This window comes from Ostrinia furnacalis, unplaced genomic scaffold, assembly GCF_004193835.3.
Source record: "Ostrinia furnacalis isolate ACB-3 unplaced genomic scaffold, ASM419383v2 OfSCF7671, whole genome shotgun sequence".
NCBI lineage: Eukaryota > Metazoa > Arthropoda > Insecta > Lepidoptera > Crambidae > Ostrinia > Ostrinia furnacalis.
In genome coordinates, this window is record NW_021137910.1 from 22,083 (window position 1) to 48,783 (window position 26,701).

The following is a 26,701-nucleotide window of genomic DNA, read 5'->3' on the forward strand; positions in this document are numbered from 1 at the left end:
TGATATACTCACAAGCTCGCATAGAGGCTTCCTTGTTATTTGCATTAAATAATGACTTCCTCTTGTTACCTAGTCCAACAGACGGCCCAGCACTAATGACTGAAGTTCGTGATTTGTTCAATAAAGTGCTCTCCCTTTCATTTCTTTCGATAACAGATTCTTCATTTGGAGCCCTTATAGGAGTAGAGGAGACATAATTAGCTTCCTTTCTAAAGGTGCTCCTAGTAGGTGCTGACTGCACAGTTGAATATGGAGGGTGATCTACAGTGTCAATACCCGCAGGAATACAATTAGGCTGCAACAACAAAAGTCATCAGTCAATTAATGTATCATTAAGATGAAAAATATCTTCACACATTTTTACTAAAAACACATTCATCACTATAGCACATCTTGAAGAAAGGAACAAAATATGTAGGTAGGTATGTAATGCTTGATAATTGATGCATGTTAGTGGAGCAGCTGTAATTTTTTTCGAATAGCGTAAAGTGTTGTGCATGAACTCGGGTTACATCAACTAACTTTAATACACATAAAATATTGTCAATGTATCAAAGCGGTGTGCAGACGCGATAGCTGCTCTAAAATATTCACACGAGACCCAGTTACTGAGTAAAATATTATGTACAGAATGACTAAGTACTTACATCACTGGAGCCAAAATTATTGTAGTTGCCCGCTGTACTAAATTTCATGCGTTTGGGAGGTGGTTCTGTTGTGATGGGGCTTTCTGGAGCCTCATCTTCAGTGGAGGAGTCAGTAGCATCTGCAGCTGCAGTGGATCCATTGGCATTGGATGAGCTGGGGCTACTGAACCACTTCGTGATTGTTGCGGGTAACAACCCCGACACTCTTGATGTTACATTCCTCACAAATGACTGAAAAATTACAATAAAAATGAACAGGAACAATGCAGGTAGGGAAAATTCGCACAGCATTCCATAAATCTTCTTTTTCATCTTCTTTGAATACAATACTTTATTTAAATGACAAGAGTTAATTTCATCTAAGGCCCAATTTCCACCAAGATAGAGTAGAGCGAAGCGGAGCCGAGAAGTTTTTTGTGTTTTTTCTCCACTCCGCTCTGCACAACTCCAAATTACAAGTACATAGTTTGACGTACACTTCTCCGCTTTATCTTATATGGCTCATGCTCAACCATGCATAAGCCAATGACATATCATATAAAAACATCTTAGGCATAAGCATGAACAAATAATTCATAAATTGTTCACATTAAGGTATGGTAAAAATCAAAACGAGCCCCTAGTTTGCTTATAGAATACGATTAGGTACTATACGATCATCACGAAAGTAATTTGTACTCATGGCTCTGAATAAAATAAAATAAGACAAAACTTTGCCTTACTTGTATCATTGTATCTGCATAAAATATGTTATCCATGAAATGTCAAACTTACTTCAATATTAATTTTCAATTAAATTTTCATGTTTGGTATTGTTACTTTATTTTAATTATGTATAAAAATGTAGGCAATCTGTGTAACAACAAATAAAACAATAAAGTCTAATTTTAGTATGTTGCTTCTATGATTGGAAAGATTTAGGCTGGGTTGAACCCATGAAGCTAAAGATAAAAATGGAGGGCAAACTTGGAACAAAAACTTGAGTCAAATACCTATCTCGCTCTCTGTGACCCTACCTCTCTTTTTAGTATGAACTGTAGTATTGCTATCTTCTTATTTAAATCTCCTTGTAAATTCTTCGAAATAGCCAATTCACTAACCAAATCAGAAGTTAAACAAATAATTAATATTTGAAACTAAGATTACCTAGTTAAATAAAAAATCACAAAATTGTCGGCCATTTAGGCTTAATGTGTTGGCGAATCAGGGAATTACAATCCCAATTCCTGGGGAATCGGTACCATGTGGCAGCATCGGCCCAATCCGGCCCATCATGGCGGTTGTTTACTATTTTGTTTATTATGCAGTTAATTTCGTTTGAGATTGTTTACAGGAAATATTCATTGTTTTATCACAAGAAATGGTGCAAAATTTTGTAGTGCGTGGTTGCGGTAGTACGTGGTATCCTGGAAGTGACATAAGATTCCACGCGTAAGTGTTTATTCCGTGATTTCCGACATTGGATCATTGTAAACATTTTTCACATTTTCAACCGACTTCAAAAAAAGGAGGAGGTTCTCAATTCGACCCGTATGTTTTTTTTTTCTATGTTTGTTACGCGATAACTCCGTCAATTATGAACAGATTTGAACAAATCTTTTTTCGGCGTATAGGTAATATCTCAAGGGTGGTCCCATTTAAAATTAATATTAATAAAAAAAACAACCCCCAAGGGTGGAAAATTGAGGATGAACTTTTTTATACGCAATATCTCCGCCGATATAAACCAATTTGAACGATAATTGTTTTGTTGAATAGGTATTATCAAAAGGGTGGTTTCATGCGAATTTAAAGAAAATATTTCACCCCCAAGGGTGGAAAATTGGGGATGAACTTTTTTATACGCAATATCTCCGCCGATTATGAACCAATTTGAACGATTATTTTTTTGTTGAATAGGTATTATCAAAAATTTTAATTTTTCGTTTTTTTTGTGTTCACGCATTTGAAGTCGGTTATATTTTTTTTTTTAAGTTATTTACAGTAATTTCTTCCTAAAACGTTTTACCAGTATTTACACTTATCATTTTTAATGATACCTATGTCAAGGAATAAAGGTTTTACATTGAGTTTCATTGAATTTGAGCAAATTTATATTTTTTGTTTATTTAGAAAGAGAAACACCACACAGAGAGCGAGATAGTGATACATAGTTTGTGCTTCAAGTAGGTATTCGTAAACCGCTATTTCGAAGAATTTACTAGGAAATTTCAATAAGGAGATAGCAATAGTACAGTCCACACTAAAAAGAGAGGTCGGCCCACAGAGAGCGAGATAGAGATAAGTAGGTATTTGACTCAAGTTGTTGTTCCAAGTTTGGCCTCCATTTTTATCTTTAGCTTCATGTTTTCGACCACTTTTCGACTGGTTTGCGATTATAATTTGCACTTTGTCTAGACCCACAGGTCTTGGATATGTCAAAAATAGGTTAAAAATTTTACTAAGAAAGAATCTTTAGTGACTCTGGCTGAAAAATTAAAAGCTACTAGATTTATAAAAACTGAATCTGTCAACAGCACTGGACCAGGGGTGATTCACTGTTTGTACTCCGAATTAGTAGCGAGAAGTCACCTTCAAATGGCGGGATATGTTTGTTATGCGCATATTTTAGGACCCTGTAACTTATTTATTTGTAGAGATATTTTCATGATTCTTTCACAAATATTATTGGTTTTACTTATATTTTCAAATTTTATTAATAGAAAAAATTGGAAACTTCTCCATTGACGTAGCTCTACTATACTCTAGGTACTATAACGATAATGTAATTGATTTGTAATAGTAAAACTATCAATAGTATTGCCTCTACCAAAATTTTTGCTTAAAATGCCCTATAAATACTATCGATAATTCTAAAATTGGAACAGCGACAGCGTGTTATATGTATGTACTGCCTTATGTACGATACAGCTACGGATCAAGATCGTTTAGTTGACGCAGCGTTGAAACTGTGTGCCGTACATGAAGAAAAATGCAACAAGCGCACTCACTACGCGACGTCGAGCAATTAATAAAACCTAAAATTCGAACGCCAACTTTTTGGTACAACGCTCTTAACTTAATGATAATGAAATAATGATAATGTGTTATGAGATTATACTTATTTATTAGGACGAATTAATATTTATGTAGGTATACCATGATTGATACTTCTGGTGTCGGTGCCAAGATTATGAAACATGTAAAGTTTGCCTGCACCGACTCCAAAAGTATCAATCATGGTATACCTACATAAATATTAATTCGTCCTAATAAATAAGTATAATAAGTAATTATTTTTCTACTTTTTAATGTAGGTTTTTTGGAGTCGGTTTTATTTTTTTTTATAAAATTTTACTTATTTTTTGCTTTTTAGTTAACTAATTATTACCTTGATGTTACCACTGAAGGTAGGCAGTACATTGAGACCATACTCTTCATGTCTAGTGTAAAATAATATTCCCTACAAAATACAGATTACCATATAGGAAACCTAAAAAGACCTTAAAAACATGAAAGAATACACTGTTGGTCTATTTGTACTTATGATATTTAAAGAATTATCCTCCAACTCCTGAGCATTAAGGAGTTGTATCTACCATGACCAGTTCATCATGATGAGATGATGAATATCTGATGTAAACACTTGAATAATTTTAGAAACTATACTTATCTATAAAATTAAAAGAATTATCCTCCAACTCCTAAGCATTAAGGAGTTTTACCTTCTATCATCAGCTCATCAATATGAGATGATGATTTCCAGGAGCAAATATATGAATAACTTAAGAAAAAGTTTGAAAAACTATATACGTGCCTATAAAATTTGAGGGTTGCCCTCGATTTCCTTAGGATCCCATCATCAGATCCTGACTTGGTGACAATGGGACCACCTCAGAAGTGAACCCTATCGAACAAAAAAAGAATTTTGAAAATCGGTTCATAATTGGCGGAGTTACCGCGTAACAAACATAGAAAAAAAACATACGGGTCGAATTGAGAACCTCCTCCTTTTTTTGAAGTCGGTTGAAAAATATACAGGGTGGAAACGATAAGTGATCTCACTCGATTATTTCTAAACTATACAAGATATCCAAAAACTGGTTACTGATCCTGAAATTGCTTCACGAGCTCTATCCAACGGTACCAATAATAGGTTACAAAATAAATTGGATCTATCTGAAAATTCAATGTTTCCAGCCTCCATACATTTAGTAAAACCACATAATATTAAAAACTGTTCAAGATATCCGAAAACTGGTTACTGATTCTGAAAGTGCTCCACGAGCTCTATCTAACGGTACCAATAATAAGTTATAAAATAAACTGGATCTATCCGAAAATTCAATGTTTCTAGCTTCCATACATTTACTACTGCCACAGTCATGGCACTCATGTCTTGATAATATTATAGCAAGTAAAGCCTAAAACCAATGTTTTTCATGAATAATTTTAAATAAGAATGCTATTTACGAGTTAATTTTAAGTGTTTATGATTTAAAATAAAAAAACAACACTTCTTATATTGTGTGCATACATTTAGTATGGAGGCTGAAAAAATTGACTTTTCGGATAGATCCAGTTAATTCTGTAACATATTACTGATATCGTTTGAAAGAGCTCGTGAAGCACTTTCAGGATCAGTAATCAGTTTCTCAATATCTTGTGTAGTTTAGAAATAATCGAATGAGATCACTTATCGTTTCCACCCTGTAGAAATGAAAGGTGTATTTTGTGCAGTGTAGTGTTTTTAATGTTAAGGACCTAGTATATGTTTTATTTCTGTTTGGTGAAAATAAAGCTTTATTTATGTATTTATAGTAGGTACATTGTTGATTTAGGGTGGATTCGACCAAACAAGAGTAAATATTAATCTCAGAATAAATCGTCAGTTATTCGACATTTTGACATATTTCCCATACTGAAACTGTCAATGTACTAGTTTAACCCAGGAATTATTCTCGGATAAAAGTTTGGTCGAACCGAGCCTTAACGGACAAAACAAATAAACCAATGATGGCTGGACTACGTTTTCAAGACTGTATTTGTAATTAAACTTTTAAGACCCACCTGCCAAACACTCAAACAATTAGAAAAAAAAACAATAACATTAATGAAAAAACAGGTTCCTATTCCAGTTACAGACCAAGAGCAATACTAAATTACTGTAGTTTAGCTCCGCATAGCTGACTCTGTTTTCCACAGTTGTGTGCAGACTGCAAACTATGCAAATGCTATATAGAACTGGTCAGTTAAGCAAGATAAATAACGCAGCATAGATTGGTGTTGTTATTGCCTGTCCAGGAACATAAAAACCCTCGCCATGTTGCGGAAAACTAATGGTACTAATTTCTTTTAATGGCAACAATAACTGAAAACTTCATTGACATGTCACCTTGCATGTCAGTCTATTGTTGTCAGAGTGTAAACAAACTTTATTTTAAATGTGTGCAATTGATTTTGTGAATTAAATTGCTAAATTTTTTTTATAGTCGTGAAAGAAAAGTGGTTCACAATGTGTTAATGTATTTGTCGAAGAGAAATACTAAGGATTCGGACAATATTTTCATTGAATAATGTTTCCGACAAAGGTTGTCAAATTGACTGACAGTTTATCGTATAGTACAGTCCACTATGAAAATTAGCTGAAGTCTGTTTCAACTACCTTTTTCAAAGTTTTTTGTCACTTTCTAAGTTTTGAATTTTATGGAATTGGGAAAGAAGTTCCGAGTTTGAAGCGTTCATGAGCAGACATTGCAGTTGAATATTCAAGTTCTGAATTTGATTATTGATGAATAATAAAATAAATCCTACTAGCTCGATTGATGGTTTCATTTAATTTATTTAAACCAGGTTACCTTATATTTTTTCGTTAATTTATGAAAATATCAAATTAGCCCGTAATCCTGAATCCTGATAGGTACATAAACTTAGCCTATTAATTTAACACGTGTACGACTGTACTCAGTGTTGCACTATCAAATGCAATTGACGCGCCTCTATGCCAGGGTTTTTATGTTCCTGGTCAGGCTATACTTATAGTTATTTTAATAATTTGTTTAAAATTGAGAATGTTACTAGGTATGCAAAATCACTTGAAACCTATGTTACAGTTAAGATTTTACATTTACAAATACATTAGTTTTTATTTCATTCAAAAATACCCAGTAGTTATGATTTTATAGGCATTCAAAGTTCGCTTAAATATTGAGTCCCGCCGACGGTCACGTGACCCCGTGTGACGTAGGTACATTCACAGCGTCCGCTCACTAAAAAACGGATATAAACATACTTATTTTTTTTTTGTAAATACAAACTTATTATACATATTAACACCCAGACCCATCACAGAAATTAAAATTGAACCAAACCCAAACTTGATGCGATTGTGTCGTTTTATTGCGAATTACCTTCCAGCTCCATCATTACACCCCGATTACTACATAGAATTAAAATACTCATCAATACAAAACGAACGAGCCCAAACTCGATGCATTTAAGTCGTTTTGAGTTCCTATGGCCACCTTCCAGCTCCATCATCAGATCAGCTCCATGTCATCATAATATTGCATGGTCATCCAAATCACATGTGTTTGCGAAATTTCAGCTTAATCGGTTGCCTGGAAGTGGGTCTTATGCCCGTTTTCACCATCAATCCCTAATTTATAAGTAACCCCTATGTAAACAAAATTACTGTTATTTGTTACCATAGGGGTCTCTTAAAAATTAGGGATTGATGGTGAAAACGGGCATTAATTCAGCTTGCAAGATTCCACCCATACAAATATGAGCCAGTCATTGTAATATGACGTCACGCGCATAAAATGGCGGGCCGGCCGCCGCCCGCACTTTTAAAATTCAATATCTTGGAAACTAATTGACGTATCGAAATAATTCTTTCACGTGTATTTTTTATTTTTAACAGAGAATACAGAAAGCTAAAAAACAAAATTAGTGAACATTCTTCATTGTAGGCAATCTGTGTAACAACAAATAACAACAAGCAAGATTAATAACGCAGCATAGATTGGTAGATATAAATAGTCAATGTTTTCATGTATTGTCAACAAATAAATTTTAAAAAAATTTGCAAGTGATGACATTACTTCAATCACAAACAAGTTTGTGGTGCCAGTTGGTTTAATTCAATTTGAAAGAGATTTAGCAACCTCAAGCTTTATAACGCTTTAATGCAGCGTTTAGTTAAGGAAAGTCTGCCTTTTTAATGTACCCACAAATGACCAATATATTCATGTTTGAGTGACTACTTTGTGCAAAAAATACTAAAATGTAAACTTCAAATTATAAAGGGTGTCAAGCTGAAGGCAGGTGATAAGTGAGGAGTATGGATTTCACCCCCATGTATGTTCTACGATTTTTCGTAGTTTAGAAGTTATTTTTGTGATTTTTTTAAAATTTTATGACCTAGGTTTAAACTTTTTATCGTTTTTTTGCATTGACCTTTCGATATCGATAGATCTAGTCCTCACCTATCACCTGCCTTATAATCTATTCTGAGAACTCTACATTCAGGCTCGGGAGAAAGTGAATAGCATCAATCTGAATAAACTTATTGTCAAAGAATCGAGGCGACACATCATGAGATGTTCAGAGCAGGAACTGTCATTATTGCTAATTCAATCCAATCTGATAAAGGCTGTGGCTTATCGCAAGTTTTAAGTTTTCTTATAAATTAATGTAATTCTTTTAAAGAAATAAATGTATTAAACTATAAACCATCTAAGAGTTTTCACATAGGTATTAAATATAAATTCTGAAGGCATGAAAATAATAATAAATAAGTTCAGTATGTCCCGACTCTCGATAGTAGAGGGCAATATTTATAAATTTAAATCACTACATTTTGCTTTGCTGAATTACATTATTCAAAAGATTAACAATGAGAGAGATTTTCATTTGGATAACAAAAATGGCCTACATGTCAAATCATGAAAATTTATGAACAAAATGGTTTCTGTTTACCAGTCTTTTGCTACATTATTGCAAAAGATAAATTAATGCAGCAGAATATGAGTTAATCTTGTACTGCACTGGCTGTACCTGAGGCTGTATGTAATGGAGGTGGATTTAGACATGCTAAAACCTAACCTCTTTATAATAAAAGAATACACCTAGGATGATCCCTGGATTAAAATGGCATTTCCATACAAAATCACAATTTAAGCCAGAGTTCAACTAGTAGAGCTTGCAACAGTGCTAAAACATCGGAAACTCGAAATTAAGGTACATAGTAGCAATCTCGTCAATAATGATTATTTAGGCCAGTAGAATTAAACACAAAAATTGATGAAATCGGAAATAATTCCTACAAAAGATTTTTTTGCTTTAATGGCTTCATTGGTTGCCCATTAAGACTCTCCTAAGTTTTCGACTTCGACGTAATTGTGCTTAAGTGGTGGGGGCCCCCGAAAGGGGCGTTTTTTCGGTTTTCCGGTTATACCGTGTAAAGGACTTACCCTATCGAAAAGTGGTCTTCATGACGGTTAAAGGGCACTTAATCCTGCATTGAATAAGACCAAATTCATATGTTTTGGACAAACCGTTCTCGCGCTAAAGTTCGGCAAAGTAGAAAAAATATACGTATAATTAATGACCCTCTCCACGTCCAATGGCTTGTTACCCACATGCTTTCAAGCCTTGTAAAGGGTCGCCTTAACCAGTGTAACCCTAACAAGGCTCACGAGTTTGATTCGCTTATCCTTGTTCGTCCCAGCCGTTTCTTAACTGCGGTTGCTGCACCTCTTCCTGGCACTCTCCTGAACGACTCTGTGTTACCTAATGTGGTTGCCCCTCTTCCTTGTGCTCTCCTGTACGATTTCATTGCTTAGCCATATGCCTGGTCCAAGGTTCGACGCCACAAAATCAACTTCGTACGAGTGAAAATAGTTTAAATACTATTTCCCGTGCTTGCAACATTTTTCTTTACTGCTTCGCCTCTATTAGTCGTAGAGTGATTGTATATATCCTATAGCCTTCCTCAATGTATGAGCTATTCAACACAAAAATAATGATTTCAATCAAACTAGTAATTCTTAAGATTAGCGCGTTCAAACAAACAAACAAAAAACTCTTCAGCGTTTTAATATGAACTTGTTGTTGTTGATTTTTGGCGTCGAACCTTAGACCAGGCATACGGCTAGGCAACGTAGTCATGCAGGAGGATACAAGGAAGAGGGGCAGCCACAGTAGGTAACACAGAGTCGTTCAGGTGAGTGCCAGGAAGAGGTGCAGCAACCGCAGTTAAGGAACGGCTGGGACGAACAAGGATAGGCGCATCAAGCTCGTAAGCCTTGATAGGGTTACACTGGTTGAGGTGGCCCTTTTCAAGACTTGGAAGCCTGTGGGTAACAAACCATTGGACGTGGAGAGGGTCATTAATTATACGTATATTTTCTACTTTGCCGAACTTTAGCGCGAGAACGGTTTGTCCAAAACATATGAATTTGGTCTTATTCAATGCAGGATTAAGTGCCCTTTAACCGTCATGAAGACCACTTTTCGATAGGGTAAGTCCTTTACGCGGTATAACCGGAAAACCGAAAAAACGCCCCTTTCGGGGGCCCCCACCACTTAAGCACAACTCCGTCGAAGTCGAAAACTTAGGAGAGTCTTAATGGGCAACCAATGAAGCCATTAAAGCAAAAAAATCTTTTGTAGGAATTATTTCCGATTTAAAAGCTTCTTCTTCTTCTTCTTTTATTTTGGCGACGGCTTGGTTTTGAGAACCATGATTTCGCCAATGTCACGTAAACAGCTTTGACAAAGTTACAGGATTCTACTGGACTAATTCTGTCAAACTCTGATATTTAATTCGACGGAATTTTGACATTTCAAAAGTGTTGTCAACATTGAAACATTCCCATTATGAATGGAGAGCATTTTCACAAATTAAAAAAGAATCCTTTCTTGAATTTAAGGTTTCACTTGAAAAACTAAGGCTTAAAAATGTACTAAAACTAATCATTTCAAAATGGTTATTTGAATTTTTATTATCATATTTTTGAAGTTACAAAAAAAGTTGGGAATTTATTTTTCTACTAGCGGCCGCCCGCGACTTCGTACGCGTGGATCCCGTTTTACCCCATTCATCTATCTTACGCGGTTTAGATTTTTTCATACAAATGTTTTTTCCCGCTAACTCCCGTTCCCGTTGGAATTTCGCAATATCCTGTTGTAACTAAGCTTTAAGTTTACTAAGGGACCTGCATGCCAAATTTCAAGCGTCTAACTTAAGCGGTTTAGATTTTTCATACAAAAGGATTTTCCCGGTAATTCCTGTTCCTGTGGGAATTTCGGAAATTCCTTTCTTAGTGCACCTCTACGGTACCTAAGCTACGTCCCTTATAAATTTCAAGTGCCTACGATTAGCCATTTAGGCTGTGCGTGGGTATGTCAGTGAGTCAGTCATACAAAAGGAATTTCCCGCTAATTCCAGTTCCCGTGGGAATTTTGCAATATCCTGTTGCGACTAAGCTTTAAGTTTACTAAGGTACCTGCATGCCAAATTTTAAGCGTCTAACTTACGCGGTTTAGATATTTTCATACAAATGTTGTTTCCCGCTATCTCCCATTCCCGTGAGAATTTTGCAATATCCTGTTGTAACTAAGCTTTAAATTTACTAAGGTATCTGCTTGCCAAATTTCAAGCGTCTAACTTAAGCGGTTTAGATTTTTCATACAAAAGGATTTTCCCGCTAATGCCCGTTCCCGTGGGAATTCCTAAGTATCCTATAACCTGCCCAGGAGTATGAAAAATAATTGCACCAAGTTTCGTTAAAATCTGTCGAGTAGTTTTTGTTTCTATGAGGAACATACAGACAGACAGACAGACAGACAGACAAACAGACACAGACAAAAATTTTACTGATTGCATTTTTGGCATCAGTATCGATCACTTATCACCCCCTGATAGTTATTTTGAAAATATATTTCATGTACAGAATTGACCTCTCTACAGATTTATTATAAGTATAGATTATTGGACTCCCTGGCCAATAATCCATGGGTTACAAACCTTTTTTATGAAAATCCTTTTGTTAATAAAATCTTAGCTTCATAAAATAACCAATTTAACAAGATGCCAATTTTATAATCCAAGTTGATTATGACGACGATAATGATTTTATTGATGATCAATACATATTTTCGTTTATGATAAAAGCTTTCCGCCCGCGGCTTCGCCCGCGTGGAATTTTGTCTGTCACAGAAAAACTTTATCGCGCGCGTCCCTGTTTCAAAAACCGGGATAAAAACTATCCTATGTTCTTTCCCGGGACTCACCAAATTTCATCAAAATCGGTTGCGAGGTTTAAGCGGGAAAGCGTAACAGACAGACAGACAGACAGACAGACAGAGTTACTTTCGCATTTATAATATTAGTTGGGATATGTTGTTTTACTGTGTTAAAACACGTTATTTTCTATTTAATCTCTAAAATGTACATAATAATTAGTGTACATTGAATTGACAAAACAAACAATGGTTCATTCTTGTAAGTTGTACTTCATGAAATTTCATTTCATATTATTTATTAATAACTAGCTTTCCGCCCGCGGCTTCGCCCGCGTGGAATTTTGTCTGTCACAGAAAAACTTTATCGCGCGCGTCCCTGTTTCAAAAACCGGGATAAAAACTATCCTATGTTCTTTCCCGGGACTCAAACTATCTCTATGCCAAATTTCATCAAAATCGGTTGCGAGGTTTAAGCGGGAAAGCGTAACAGACAGACAGACAGACAGACAGACAGACAGACAGACAGACAGACAGAGTTACTTTCGCATTTATAATATTAGTTGGGATTCAAAGCAAAAAAGGCTTATTACATCTGAATTGTCAAAAAATGACAGCTGTCAGAATTCCGTCGAATTGAAAATCGGACTATAGTGACCATGAAAGTTTAAAACAATATAGAGTTCAACTAGGGTGTAACTTTTATTATACACTCGCGAGCAAAACTATGGAATCACATGAAGTTGTTTCCACGCGATCTTGTGTACTAACGAATTTGTTAGTAACAAAAAAAGTGGCACCATATTAAAGATTAAACTTTTACCTTTAAATTGATACCAAATTCATTTAAATCACACCAGTATTTAAAAAGATATCCCGGCTGATGTGAAGAAGTAAGGAAAAAGACATGTTTCAACTGTTGATACGTCGCGAGTTGCGGCTTACTTACCCCCTATAAAACACGTGTTTTCAGATTTTTGCTTTCACACGTTAATCCATACACATCTCCGCTTTTTTTGACACTTTACCTGGGATTCTACACCTACAGAAGCAGCACAAATCGTTGCACTATTGCAAGAAGGGCTCAGCCAGCGGGCTGTCGCATGTCAGCTCCACATAAGCCAGTCCTGGGTTTCGAAAGTTTTAAGACGCTTTCGGGAGACTGGTGGCTTTATCCCGAGACCAAGTTCTGAACAGCGCCGGTGCATATCGCAGAGGGATGACCGTTTTTTCATGTCAACCTCTCTATGAAATCATCATTTGAGTGGTATCGACGTCCAGCAAGAGCTCAGAAATGTTCGTAGGATAGCTGTTAGCGTGTGGACAGATCGTCTAAGATATAAGCAATAGAATTTGACTCCAAAAAGGCCTGCCACAGGCTTCGATACCAGTCAAATGACGATTTCATAGAGAGGTTGACATGAAAAAACTGTCATTCTTCTGCGATGATCACTGGCGCTGTTCAGAACTTGGTCTCAGGATAAAGCCACTAGTCTCCCGAAAGCGTCTTAAAACTTTCGAAACCCAGGACTGGCTTATGTGGAGTTGACATGCGACAGCCCGCTGGCTGAGCCCTTCTTGCAATAGTGCAAGGATTTGTGCTGCTTCTGAAGGTGTAGAATCCCAGGTAAAGTGTCAAAAGAAGCTGAGATGTGTATGGATCAACGTGTGAAAGCAAAAACCCGAAAACACGTGCTTTTATAGGGGGTAAATGGGCCGCAACTCGCGACGTATCAAACAGTTGATACATGTCTTTTTCCTTACTTCTTTACATCAGCCGCGATATCTTTTTAAATACTGGTGTGATTTAAATGAATTTGGTATCAATTTAAAGGTAAAAGGTTAATATTTAAAATGGTGCCACTTTTTTTGTTACTAACAAATTCGTTAGTACACAAGATCGCGTGGAAACAACTTCATGTAAGTGATTCCATAGTTTTGCTCGCGAGTGTAGTTGTTGCAATGTAATGAAATGCATATTTTTCAAAAATTTTGATAGTAATTTACACTATTGCAGTGTGTGATATTTGCCTTAGAAGCAGACATCCATGTTTTATGAATTCAATTGTTAGGGGGCGTCCATAAATTACGTGAGACTTTTAGGGGGGGGAGAGGTCAACAAAAACCTCACTAAATCTCACGTGGGGGAGAGGGGGGGAAATATCACGTAATTTTTTCCGCAAGAAATAGAGATATAGAGTTTGCCAGAAAACTGGGTTAAGATTTAACTTAAGAAAAAAATTGGCCAAGTGCGTGTCGTGCCACGCGCAGTGTAGGGTTCCGTAGTTGTCCGTCGTTTAACAAAATATATTTCAGAAGCAAGCAATTACTTCATCTAAAGTCGCTTTTAATATTTTCTTCTAGGGATTTTTTATTAGATATGAAATTTTGTAATACATGAGTTAAATGACTATTACTCTTAAACTAACTGACTTACCCTTACCGTTATAGTTTTCTTGAAAGTTCATAAAAAGCAGTATTATTATGAATTTTTCCAGATTTTTCAAGCCAGCAGTCTAGTTTTTAGAGGGGGACGCCCTGCTCGAAAAAAAATTGGCACTTTAAACTTTAATAGTTTGCAAACGGATCCCTAAATCGAAAAATAGTCTTTGAAACCCCCAAGTCATCCAACGATATCCTACACAATGGTGTAGAAGATGAAAAAAAAATTCATCCCCACTTTACATGTAGGGGAGCTACCCTAAATTTTATTCTACTGTTTTGTCGGCGTTTTTATATATCCATACCTCCACAAAATTACAGCTCTCTAGTGCCAATAGTTTCCAAGCAAAACCTCGGACAGACAGACATATCGAAACTATAAGGGTTCCTTGTCAGGACTACGGGACCCTAAAAAATTATATTTTCTATGATGATAATGACATTTTATTCTATACCGTCTAAACAAATAAAACTAACAATGCTTCCGTCTGCATGTGTGAATACTAAAATGCAGAATAAATGACAAAATTAAGAAAATTATAAAACAAGTTTTTTTTATCAAAATCGATTTTGCTAGATTATGTAGAAAGGAACAATAATTAGACTAGGTACTTCTGTAAAAAAAAACAATGAGACCCTAGTACTAACCGCTGTCACTACACATGTTTTTCTGGATCTATTCGTAATCAGTGGGCTTAGTGCAACTATATGAGGATATCGATTGTCATCCGCTAGCGACTGCGTAAAAAATGTCATGCATTAAATGTATGATGATTGTACAGCGTCCCTAGCAGATACTTTCAAGAACTAAAATCTTAAACTTTATAGATCTTTTTGATGCACTCGTTAGCGACAACGGTAAATGCAAACTCGCACTAAGCACACAAAAAAAAACTTTCTCAGTTAAATTATTCCAAAACTATTAAATTTCGGATTTTTTTAAATATCACGTGAGATTAGGGGGTGGGGGAGGGGGTCAGGCAAAATCTCACCACCAATCTCACGCGGGGGGGTTGAAAAATAGCCAAAATTGTCTCACGTAATTTATGGACGCCCCCTTAGATATTACTATTATGATGTATAAAATTGGGGAAATAACTAGTACATAGTTGCTTATGCTCAGTTTTGAAGAAATATTAGATTTTCTGATTTTATAAAATCTAAAAAGTTAACATGAAGTCAAAAATTTTTTCAGACAGAAATAGCACATAAATATTACAAGGAAATAAAAAGTGAACTTAGCAGTGCCACCCTATTGCAACAGCGATACCCATCGTAATGGGACTACACTCAGCATATGCCATGGCCCACGGTGGAGAAGGCCACGACGCTGGTTTTCAGTGGGCCCCAAAGCAAATTAAGCACTCAACTCAAAATGTACTATTTGCAGTGGATGCATTTTCCACACATTTGAGTCAATATTTTGCAAAGTCCTCATTCTGACTTGACACAATTGAAAAGTTAGGTTTGGTTTCAGCTTTTATACACAAAATTCTTTATTAGGTTTTTTTCAGGACTGTAAATGAGGATCGCAAAAAAGTTTGTGAGATGTGATGTGAAGCATTTTTAAACTATATTTTGTGACCCAGATAAATGCATATACAGGGTGTTAGGTAAATGGGTATATGAGCCGACACTAGCCCATGTTAACATGGGCATATAAATGGTATAGTGAAGTCAGAAAATTGATATCTTCATTTCATTCATACAAATCGGATTTTATAAAATTTATTTTGTATGAAAACAAAAAAAATTAAAATGATGATATCGAATTTCTGACTTCACCATACCATTTATATGCCCATGTTAACATGGGCTAGTGTCGGCTCATATACCCATTTNTATCTTCATTTCATTCATACAAATCGGATTTTATAAAATTTATTTTGTATGAAAACAAAAAAAATTAAAATGATGATATCGAATTTCTGACTTCACCATACCATTTATATGCCCATGTTAACATGGGCTAGTGTCGGCTCATATACCCATTTACCTAACACCCTGTATAATAAATCAATGTTTTATACTAAGAAATAAGGTAGCCATATACATAGCCATTTCAAAAAAATATATACCATGGAAAATATGCATGCATGGAAGAAATACATCTTCATCTGCTAATGCTAAGTTGTATTTCCATGTCTTATCCAATCCAATCTAACAAAGACATAAAATGGAAATAATACTATATTTTTGGTATCATGAGGCAACATTATAAAATGGCAGACAAACTAAAACAACCTGATTGCACATTAAATATGCAAAAGCAAAATAGATAGGTACAGATAAAGACAGTAGCTTACAGTGCATCTGTTGCCAAAAAAATTTTTGCTGTTGATTTAAATACTAGTTACAAATACATATACAAGTACAGTTTTTTTATCACTCTAATTTATGAGATTTAGGTTTTATTATTAAAAATATTAATCAAGCACTGGGGTTCAAAAAACTTTTATCCAGAACTCTTCTTTTATGTATGGACATAGCGAACTAGCATATAAGGCACCAGCGATAGTCAGACATCATATTCCTAGCCCAGATACCCTGCTAAAGCTGCTGATATGACACGTAAGACTTATTATGAAAAAAAAATATACTGAAAAACCTATGTTATTATAGTTCTTGCAACTCTCGAAGGCAAGTGAGTTTTATTTGTGTGATGTGTATGTGTACATGCACATAACAATAGTGTAATGTCTATCAAAACTTTTGAAAAACGAACAATAGCGAGCCACCACACATGTAAAGCTCACTCGCCTACATGAATTGCAACAACTATAACAATATAATGAAATTCATATAAATGATGACATTTTTTGTTTGATTTGCAAAGAAATTCGAGCTGCACAAAAATTCTTGAGGGTAGATTTGTAAAAAGCAAGACTAAGGTGAACAATATCAGGCTTCATTTTGTAAAATAGTGTAAAATGTTCTCATTTTGATATTTTATCTATATCAAGGACTTAGTAGCAGGTTAAATACGTTATTTTTTTAGGGACATTCTACAATATCATGGACTTTGACAAGACAATCGCACACTGTAGCCGATTTTCATAAATCTATATCATTCGCATAGCCAAGATTTTTATCAGATAAAACTGAATTTATTATTATTATTCTGTCTAATGGCTTCAATGGTGCATATTTGAAGCATGCATCGCTGCGTGAGGTCCAGTTGCTAAAAAAATTAACGACAATTTATGATATTTGTCGCCGAGAGCGGGAATAAAATGACAACTTACATTGTTAGTTTCGTTGGACGATGAACGCGAACGCTTTTCCTTGTTTTTTGAAAACACAGTACTCATCTTGCATCAATTTTAGGCGAAATAAATTAAATACATGCGGTGACGCTACTGCAAATTGAAATTTTGGCTAAATTTATTCACAACTGGCAAAAACGTGACAAACATGGCGTCTGGCCTAATGTCATGTCAGATAGAATCGCTTGGATCTTTTCGTGAGATTTTTTTATTCTCAACGTCGAAGTAATAACAGTAGTTAAATTAAACAGGGGAATTTTACAATGAACATTAACTTATTAAATAGTACATGCTCCTGATATTAATTACAATAGAAAAACGATTAATTTCACGTTACCGCTAGATAAGCGGTGTTGCTACACTGAAAAACTATTAATTTTTTGAACTTAAATAGGTATAGACAAAATTCATAGAGTAGTCATCCTCTATAACACTAACGGTTACTAATATTTATAACAACGTTATTTGTTAACCCTTCATTATCATGACGTAAATTCCTTAAAAGAGAACAGGCGAAAATCGTGACGTGAATGAAATACCTAAGCCTGGTCCGTGAGCACGTAGAATTTTGTCCAATGACCCCAAGCTACCCATCCTTATCGCACTCGCCTCTGAACATTTGCCCCCCTCTAGGATATTTAGTACCCCTACTAGGATAGTTCGAGAAGCGATTAAAATTAAGAAACATAAAAATTTCAATCGCGAGGACGGATTTAAATTGTCACCAGTCCAGTGTCTTACTATTTTAACAGAGCCCCGATTACGGTAACTTTTATAACGTCTACAATCCAGACGCGTTTCTGATTCTGCGATACGATTGGTCAAAACAGCTGACGTACGCTGTTGAACGACCAATCGTATCGCAGAATCGAGAAGCGTGTCTGGATTGTTGACGTTAAAAATTACCGTAATCGGGGCTCAGTATAAGTCAATTTCATGAAAAAAACAGCGCCTGTACTGTACAGAACAATGGGAAATGATTTCCCACTTTGAAGAAATTTTGCATGCCTTTAAGAATAAAGAGACATTATTTCCCACCGTACAACTGGGGGGTATCTCCCACTTTTACAGGTTTTTGATATAAAGGAATGGTGCCAGGGTCTGGACCAAGTGCTGCCCAGAATTAACCCATAGTGCATTTTGTTCTTCAGGCCCTTTCAGGCCAATTTCTAATGTGCTAACCGGAGCGCACTGAAATCTATCCCTGGAGTTAAGAGAAAAAAAAAAGTTTGTTTTGAATTATTTACATGCAAAATATCATCGATAATAATGAACTTAACCGTACAGCATCCGTACACGTTATTAGTGCGATTTCTTAGACATTCTTTATAAAACGATCTAGCGCTGTTTTAATACTTTGGTTAGTTGACAGAAATTCATTATTTCCAAAATGAAGCAAGAAGTTCATTATTTCCAAAATGAAGCAAGAAGTTCATTTCGGAAATAATGAAAAGTCTTCTCACCTCTAGCTTGTCCAGCTGCTTGTGCATGGCTCTTGTCTTCGGCGGCGTAGCATGGCTTGGCACCCGGGGCGATCACCNTGGTGGCCCCCAGAATTTTCGGGTTACCGATTCGAAGATGAAAGATGTACGAATCAGCTATAATAATACCAATCGTACAAAAAAGGGGCTTTTCGACCACTTTTCGACTGGTTTGCGATTATAATTTGTGCATGATTCTGCCCCCCTAGACAAAACGCACTTTTTGATCGAATCGAAAATCGAGTCCGTCAAAACTCCATATAAAAAAGGGGCTTTTCGACCACTTTTCGACTGGTTTGCGATTATAATTTGCACTTTGTCTAGACCCACTGATCTTCTCATCTTCAGCTTGTCCAGCTTCTAGTGCATGGTTATTGTCAAACTCACCTCAGCTTGTCCAGCTGCTTGTGCATGATTCTGGTCTTCTCATGTTCAGCTTGTCCAGCTGTTTGTGCATGATTCTGGTCTTCTCATCTTCAGCTTGTCCAGCTTCTAGTGCATGACTATTGTCTTCTCATCTTCAGCTTGTCTATAGTTCCAAAATACTGAACTGTCCTATCCATGACATTGACAGTGGGGCGCCACCGTCAATACCGGATCGCTGGTTCCGATTTCTGCCATGTTGGAAACCATATAGTTGTACGATGGTAGCGCCCCCCTGTCATTGAGTTTGGTGGGACAGTTCAGCGTGGGTCATCTATAGCTTCTAGTGCATGGTTACTGTCAATTTCACCTTAGCTTGTCCAGCTGCTTGTGCATGATTCTGGTCTTCTCATCTTCAGCTTGTCCAGCTTCTAGTGCATGGTTATTGTCAAACTCACCTCAGCTTGTCCAGCTGCTTGTGCATGATTCTGGTCTTCTCATCTTCAGCTTGTCCAGCTTCTAGTGCATGGTTATTGTCAATTTCGCCTTAGCTTGTCCAGCTGCTTGTGCATGATTCTGGTCTTCTCATCTTCAGCTTGTCCAGCTTCTAGTGCATGGTTATTGTCAAACTCACCTCAGCTTGTCCAGCTGCTTGTGCATGACTATTGTCTTCTCATCTTCAGCTTGTCTAGCTTCTAGTGCATGGTTATTGTCAATTTCGCCTTAGCTTGTCCAGCTGCTTGTGCATGATTCAGCCCCCCTAGACAAAACGCACTTTTTGATCGAATCGAAAATCGAATCCGTCAAAACTCCATACAAAAAAGGGGCTTTTCGACCACTTTGCGACTGGTTTGCGATTATAATTTGCACTTTGTCTAGACCTACTGGTCTTCTCATCTTCAGCTGGTCCAGCTTCTAGTGCATGACTATTATCTTCCCATCTTCAGCTTGTCCAGCTTCTAGTGCATGGTTATTGTCAAACTCACCTCAACTTGTCCAGCTGCTTGTGCATGATTCTGGTCTTCCCATCTTCAGCTTGTCCAGCTTCTAGTGCATGGTTATTGTCAAACTCACCTCAGCTTGTCCAGCTGCTTGTGCATGGTTCTTGTCAACTCACTTTCAGCTTGTCCAGCTGCTTGTGCATGATTCTAGTCTTCTCACCTTCAGCTTGTCCAGCTGCTTGTGCATGATTCTGGTCTTCTCACCTTCAGCTTGTCTAGCTTCTAGTGCATGGTTATTGTCAATTTCGCCTTAGCTTGTCCATGATTCTGGTCTTCTCACCTTCAGGCCCTTCAGCTTGTCCAGCTGCTTGCTTAGGCTGCTTGTGCATGATTCTGGTCTTCTTACCTTAAAGCTTGTCCAGCTGCTCGTCGCACTAAAGTAAGTTGTACGGATGAAGTATAGTTAATTAAGTTCAACATATCGAGTGTTATTTAATGCCACAATCGCGAAATCTAATGCGTAGGTGTAGTACGTATCGTATATCGATGATATCGCACACCTAGATCTAAACTGAGACAACTCAAAAAAGGGCATTTTTCATGGGGCGAAAAAAACGTATTACTACATTTTTTGTTAGGGAAGTTATGAAACTCAGTTTTATTTTGGATTATTGATAGGCTGTGAAATGACCCTGTGTATAAAATGGGTCAAAAAATCTGTCCTTTTTACCTTTAATCGCAGTTTTTTTAGTTGTTACATTTTAGGGGAATGACTTTGTATAAATAATAAAGTACATTTAGACTTGAATCAGTTTTGTTTGGACATTTTGAGATTTGAGTCCTCCTTTTCACTCTTAAAATTTTTATATCGTGCCATTTAACTTGATTCCGATTGTCGTCTACAACCAAATTAGTTGCCCACATTTTTGCAAGATTTTAGTGTCATAAAACTTTTCAAATGTCATCTTTTCCACGTTATTTGGTCCTCTGTATTTCAAAATTTCAAGATGTGGCTGAGTCCTCTTCCTGCACAAATAAAGTGTTTTGATTGAATGTTTCGATATCCTTAATCATCAATTTAGGAATTTTTTGAGAAAACAGTTCTTTTTTAACACGATTTGGATCAGCATAACAGCTATAAATGAACATTTCATGACATGGTGAACATGATAGGTGCTTGAGTTTCTTCAGCCACTTTTTCTTAGCATCAGCTGATTGATATGTTTATTTATTATTTATTAATTACTAGCTGACCCGGCGAACTTTGTTCCGCCTTAATGGCAATAAATAAGCAGACTTTTTTTTTAATTTCGAACGGGATAAAAAGTATCCTATGTCCTTCTCCTGGCTCTAAACTACCTCCCTGACAATTTTCAGCTAAATCGGTTAAGCCGTTCTTGAGTTATAAGCGAAGTAACTAACACGACTTTCTTTTATATATATAGATTATAGACCATTTTTCTACATTATTTTTTATTTCCACATTATAAAGAAGGTTTTATCTCTTGTGCAGATAACAGCATATAAGACTATACACTTGTATTACAACTACATTAGTTACTACAGTGTTCAACTTGAAGTGCCGTCGTCTGTACATTGCTATTTTAACTATCTTTACACTGTTCTCTCAAAATATTTAAAAGAAGACGACCTAGCATATTTTTTTCGGAAAATAAAAAAATATTAACTGTAATTTTCACTTATCCAACAATAGTAAGTCAACTCAAAACACTCTTCTCAAACACAACAGTTGAACAGTTTGGATAAAACTAACTTTATTTAGAAACAGGGATTATCATACTGTACCTGATTTTAGGTGAAACATGCAAAACTGCGCGTTCTGTACCTATAGAAAAACATTGAATTGAAATTTGTTCCAACAAAACTACGCCAACTAGAAATTCACAAGTTGATTCATCAAAACAAACTCAACTCAAAATGGTAATAAAATATAAGTTACTTTATCAAACAAAACTGGAACAAGTCAAAATGATCTGGTTGACTATTGCAGAACAATTCATCAATACTGTTACTACTCAAATTAACTCATTATATATTTTCTGCTTAACTGTAACAAATCTAATTAACCGCGTTTTCGTTTATTTTAATACGTGGGCCATTCTTAAATTTGTGCCAAATTTTTTTAAAAAATTAAAGATTTTTTTTTTAACTTTTTGCGATGTGTATCGAAAGTATAAACCAAAAGCATACTTTTGATGTATATGGACAACCTTAAAGCCCTCGGAAAGGAAACAAAATAGCCTACGTAAACACGGCTGTGACACTGCATGACACGGATGTGACAGTTTTACATTTTTACTGTAAATAATAATATTTATGTTGTTAAATTTATATCATAATAGTTTAAATTGATTAACAATAAAATACACTAAATTCGTTTCATCAACAAAGGTGTTATTTGGTAATATGTACTTTTTTCTGAACATCCAAAAATTTAATTAATATTGAGATCAAAAATACCGTCAGGTAGTTAATATATCTACTAGATAATAAAAAAATAGACTTTTTATTATTAGCACTATCTGATCATGCTTCCGATATGCTACCTACATGGTTTCGATATGATAATATGCTTAACAAATTAGTAAATCTTAAACACAGTAGGTACCTAATTGAGTATCAAATGAGATTTCTGTAGGATTCACATAACAGTTGGTTTTGACAACTTAAACATGTTTCATAGTCACCGTACCACTAAAAATATGGTTAATAGCAATTCCTTTTAAAACAACTCCGACCACCTCTGCAGGGCCTTTACCGGGAGCTGTCTCAGTAAAATTTGATATTACTGCAGAAATGAGAAAGTGCAATAATTTTTCCTTCGTGGCATCTAGAAAATCATACTAGCGAAAAATAAGTACACTTACTAAAAGGCGACTCCTAAAAATTTCACAATACACAAAATAATTTAGCAGAACAACAAAAACTATTAAAATAATAAAAATAGAATGTCACAACCACGCGTTGTAACGTCACGACCATGTAATTAAATAGTTTGCGGTAGTGACACATTTTTAATACCATGGCCGTGACAATTTGGAACGTGTCCGATATATCCAAAAAACTATCTGTGAATTAGCAGATCTTGTGCAATTATCTGAAACTATACTGCATGAGGTACATAATTATGTTTTATACAATAGCGTGACATTGATACCTACCTTTAAAAATCGTACACGGGATGAACGTGTTATGGTTGTCCCTTTTTTCAAATAAATAGGAAATATTTTTTTGCGGCTCACTCACTACGTTCAGACATTTGCAAATCTAATAAGATGACAATGTTACTGTTCTAAAAAAACTTAGCAAGGGATGTCAATATCAAAGATAGTTTTTTACCGAGTTACACATATTTAAAGTGGCGCACGTGGTTGTGACACAAAAACTGCTCACACAATGTTTGGTGTTCAAAATCAAAAATGGTAATTATTATTGATATAAATTTTGAACAGTCTTATATAACATGTATTAATCTTGCATAATTACTGTAATATTTATCAAAATAACATAACATCTCTTCAGAAAAAAATATTGTATGTCCAAATCCGGGAATCTCACACTACACGGTCCGTGACATTTTGGACTTGTAACTTTTTTTTCATATTCTTCTAATAGTTTTATGATAAAAATGATATTGGGCCTAGTTAATAGAGGTATTTTACTAAGTAAATTAATATACAGTGCACTGATTTTCTTTACATCTCACACAAAAATGCGTAAGAATAAGAATGGCCCACGTGCACTCTCTGATACTAACGAAGGTCAACTGACAAAATGCTTGTTTAGGTGGAAGGAGTTGATTCCATACAAAAAAGGGGCTTTTCGACCACTTTTCGACTGGTTTGCGATTATAATGGCACTTTGTCTAGACCCACTGTTATGTTGGAAAGATGCGTATGATAACCGAGTATTTGAATACAAGCATAAGTCAAAATTGGCAATTTTTGAGTTGTCTCAGTTTAGATCTAGGTGTGCGATATTTTATAAGTAAATAATTTAAAACAAAACTCTAGGATAGATGTCAGTGCGCTCCGGTTTACACATTATTTTTGGCCTGAGGAACAAAATGCACTATAGTTTCATACCTATAGTGCATTTTGTTCCTCATACCAACTTCCATACATGGATTGGCACTGTCCTTTGAAATCTATGCACAAAGTCACGGACAAAGTTTACCTAAGAACTAGATTTATGTACACAGAAAGAAGAAGATTAAGGGTTAATAATTGTTTGTTTGTTTGGGTTATTATCAAACGTTTCATTATTAATTTAATATAACAATATGCATTAATTAAGACCTCCACCAAGGCGGAGAGATGATGATGCCTACATGAACTATTAATTGCCTACATTTTTTATATTAAAATGAGGTTAAGAGTCAAGATTATGAGAACAAAAATGTAGCTTAAGATGTTACATAGCTATTTAGTTCTGCTAGGTTGCTGGCGTTTTACAAATAACCTTGTTTAACATATTATTAGTATGAAGGAAAGGAAAAGGAAGTGAGATAGAATAGGGAGGGCTATTGAGTCCAGCAGGTATCTGCTGAAATGGTTAGCTTACCTTATAATTATCAAGATAATAAGTAGTACAAGGACAAAATAATTTTATTGAAAACAAAATACTATTAAATTATATTTATTTATTTATTTCGGTATGTATGCTCTTTCTATACGGATATCATCTACAGGACAGTCATTTTTATCACATTCAACTAAACCAATTCTTTTTACAACTGTCATACCACTTTGCACTCTGCCAAACACAGTGTGTTTTCCATCAAGCCACTGGGTTGGAGCTAGAGTTATAAAGAATTGAGATCCATTTGTGTCAGGGCCAGCATTGGCCATGGATAAAATGCCGGCTCCAGTATGTTTCAGGTCACTTGTTATTTCATCGTCAAAATGAAGGCCATATATTGATTGACCACCTTTCCCTGAGCCTGTCGGATCACCACCCTGGATCATGAAGTCCCTGATAATTCTATGGAACTTAGTGTTGTTATAATAGCCTCTTCGGACAAGTTCCATAAAGTTTCTGCAAGTGATAGGAGTGTGTTTCCAGTACATTTCCACTATTATTATACCCATCCTGAAACAAGATGTTGTCATATAAATATTTATTAGCTTCTGAAATGCACATTGTTAGGCTTCAAAGTTAAAAAAACATACAACAAGATTGTATTATTAATACCTAGAGCTTACCTAGATACTAATGCGGGGTTACACTAATAATAAAAAGGCGAAAGTTTGTGATTGTGTGACTGTGTATGTTTGAAATTGTTACTTCTTCACCTCTAAACGGTTGGAGCTATTTTAATAAAATTGAATTAACACATAGGCTAAGTTTTACAGTGGCTAACACCGCGGGGTACAGCTAGTAAGTTAAAAACGTTAAAAAGCTGATATTATTTTCAGGTTAGGTATGAGGCTTGGAGTTAGGGTTCCCAACCCTCCCAGATTGCCCGGGAGACTCCGGAAATAATAGTTAACCTCCCCCGACCTCCCGGAGAGCAATATTTTCTCCGGTATTTCTAAAAATTAAATGCATCCATTGCTGCTCGTACTTGTGTATAAATTTTATCTTTAAAAGAACCAATCACATGGACCAGCATTACTAAACTCCAGGAATTATTAAATATTGACATAGATAGTGACAAATTGTACGATGAGGTTGGACTTTTGCGTGAGGTGCAACCACATCTTATTGAAGAAAATCGAGTGGATTTACGCTGGGTTGACTTCTTTACGAAATCGAAAGACAGAAATCCTTGTCCTGAATAAAAAAAATGGTCATGTTTGTTCTTTCCATTCCTGTCTCTATTAATGCCATAAAGTTAATAGTTAGTACTATATACATACGTTGTCTCAATAACTGCTACTGGTGGCTGCCAAGATCTGTCCGGGATACCAGCATTCGAATAACCAAGCATCTTTCTGTTTAATAATAATTTCGAAGTAGTCGAGTTTTATCGATGACTTCAGCGTCTCGTACGAATTACGTACCTACTTTTAACAGGCTATAAATAAAATGTAATTAGCTAGCAATATGTCTTCAGTTTAAGTCTTAATCAAAATATACCTTCAGTAAAATACCAAATTGATAAAAAATCACACGCTAAAGCAATATAATTATCCAACGATTTTATCGTTTTGACGTTTTGACAGACATTGTTTGACACCTTTTGACCATGAAGCTATAGATGACCCACGTTGAACTGTCCCACCAAACTCAATGACAGGGGGGCGCTACCATCGTTCAACTATATGGTTTCCAACATGGCAAAAATCGGAACCAGCGATCCGGTATTG

General features: G+C 35.7%; 2 protein-coding genes across 4 annotated transcripts in view; both read right to left on the reverse strand.

The window, feature by feature from the left end:
- Window positions 1-17,935, reverse strand: part of LOC114365880 (nuclear pore complex protein Nup153) — a 34,446-nt gene extending 16,511 nt beyond the window's left edge. For all 3 annotated transcript variants that reach the window (XM_028322575.1, XM_028322576.1, XM_028322574.1), the window contains exons 1-3: window positions 17,564-17,935; window positions 648-878; window positions 13-295 (exon numbers count right to left, since the gene is read on the reverse strand). In XM_028322575.1, coding sequence (XP_028178376.1) covers window positions 13-295; window positions 648-878; window positions 17,564-17,629 — 580 coding nt within the window. In that variant the 5' untranslated portion in view covers window positions 17,630-17,935. The remainder of the gene's footprint in view (window positions 1-12; window positions 296-647; window positions 879-17,563) is intronic.
- Window positions 17,936-25,012: 7,077 nt separating this feature from the next.
- Cypl (peptidyl-prolyl cis-trans isomerase-like 1 Cypl) lies at window positions 25,013-26,586 on the reverse strand. Its single transcript, XM_028322578.1, has 2 exons — window positions 26,252-26,586; window positions 25,013-25,481 (listed from the first exon to the last, which is right to left on the reverse strand). The coding sequence occupies exons 1-2, from the start codon at window positions 26,320-26,322 to the stop codon at window positions 25,037-25,039; spliced, it is 516 nt and encodes a 171-aa protein (XP_028178379.1). The 5' UTR covers window positions 26,323-26,586; the 3' UTR covers window positions 25,013-25,036.
- Window positions 26,587-26,701: the final 115 nt, after the last annotated feature.

What these genes read in the sequence shown, in the direction of transcription:
- Cypl (XM_028322578.1), bottom strand. Translation starts at nt 26,322, where the DNA reads ATGCTTGGTTATTCGAATGCTGGTATCCCGGACAGATCTTGGCAGCCA. An exon ending in GTAGCAGTTATTGAGACAAC is followed by an intron (nt 25,482 to 26,251) that starts GTATGTATATAG and finishes ATCTTGTTTCAG; the next exon opens with GATGGGTATAATAATAGTGG.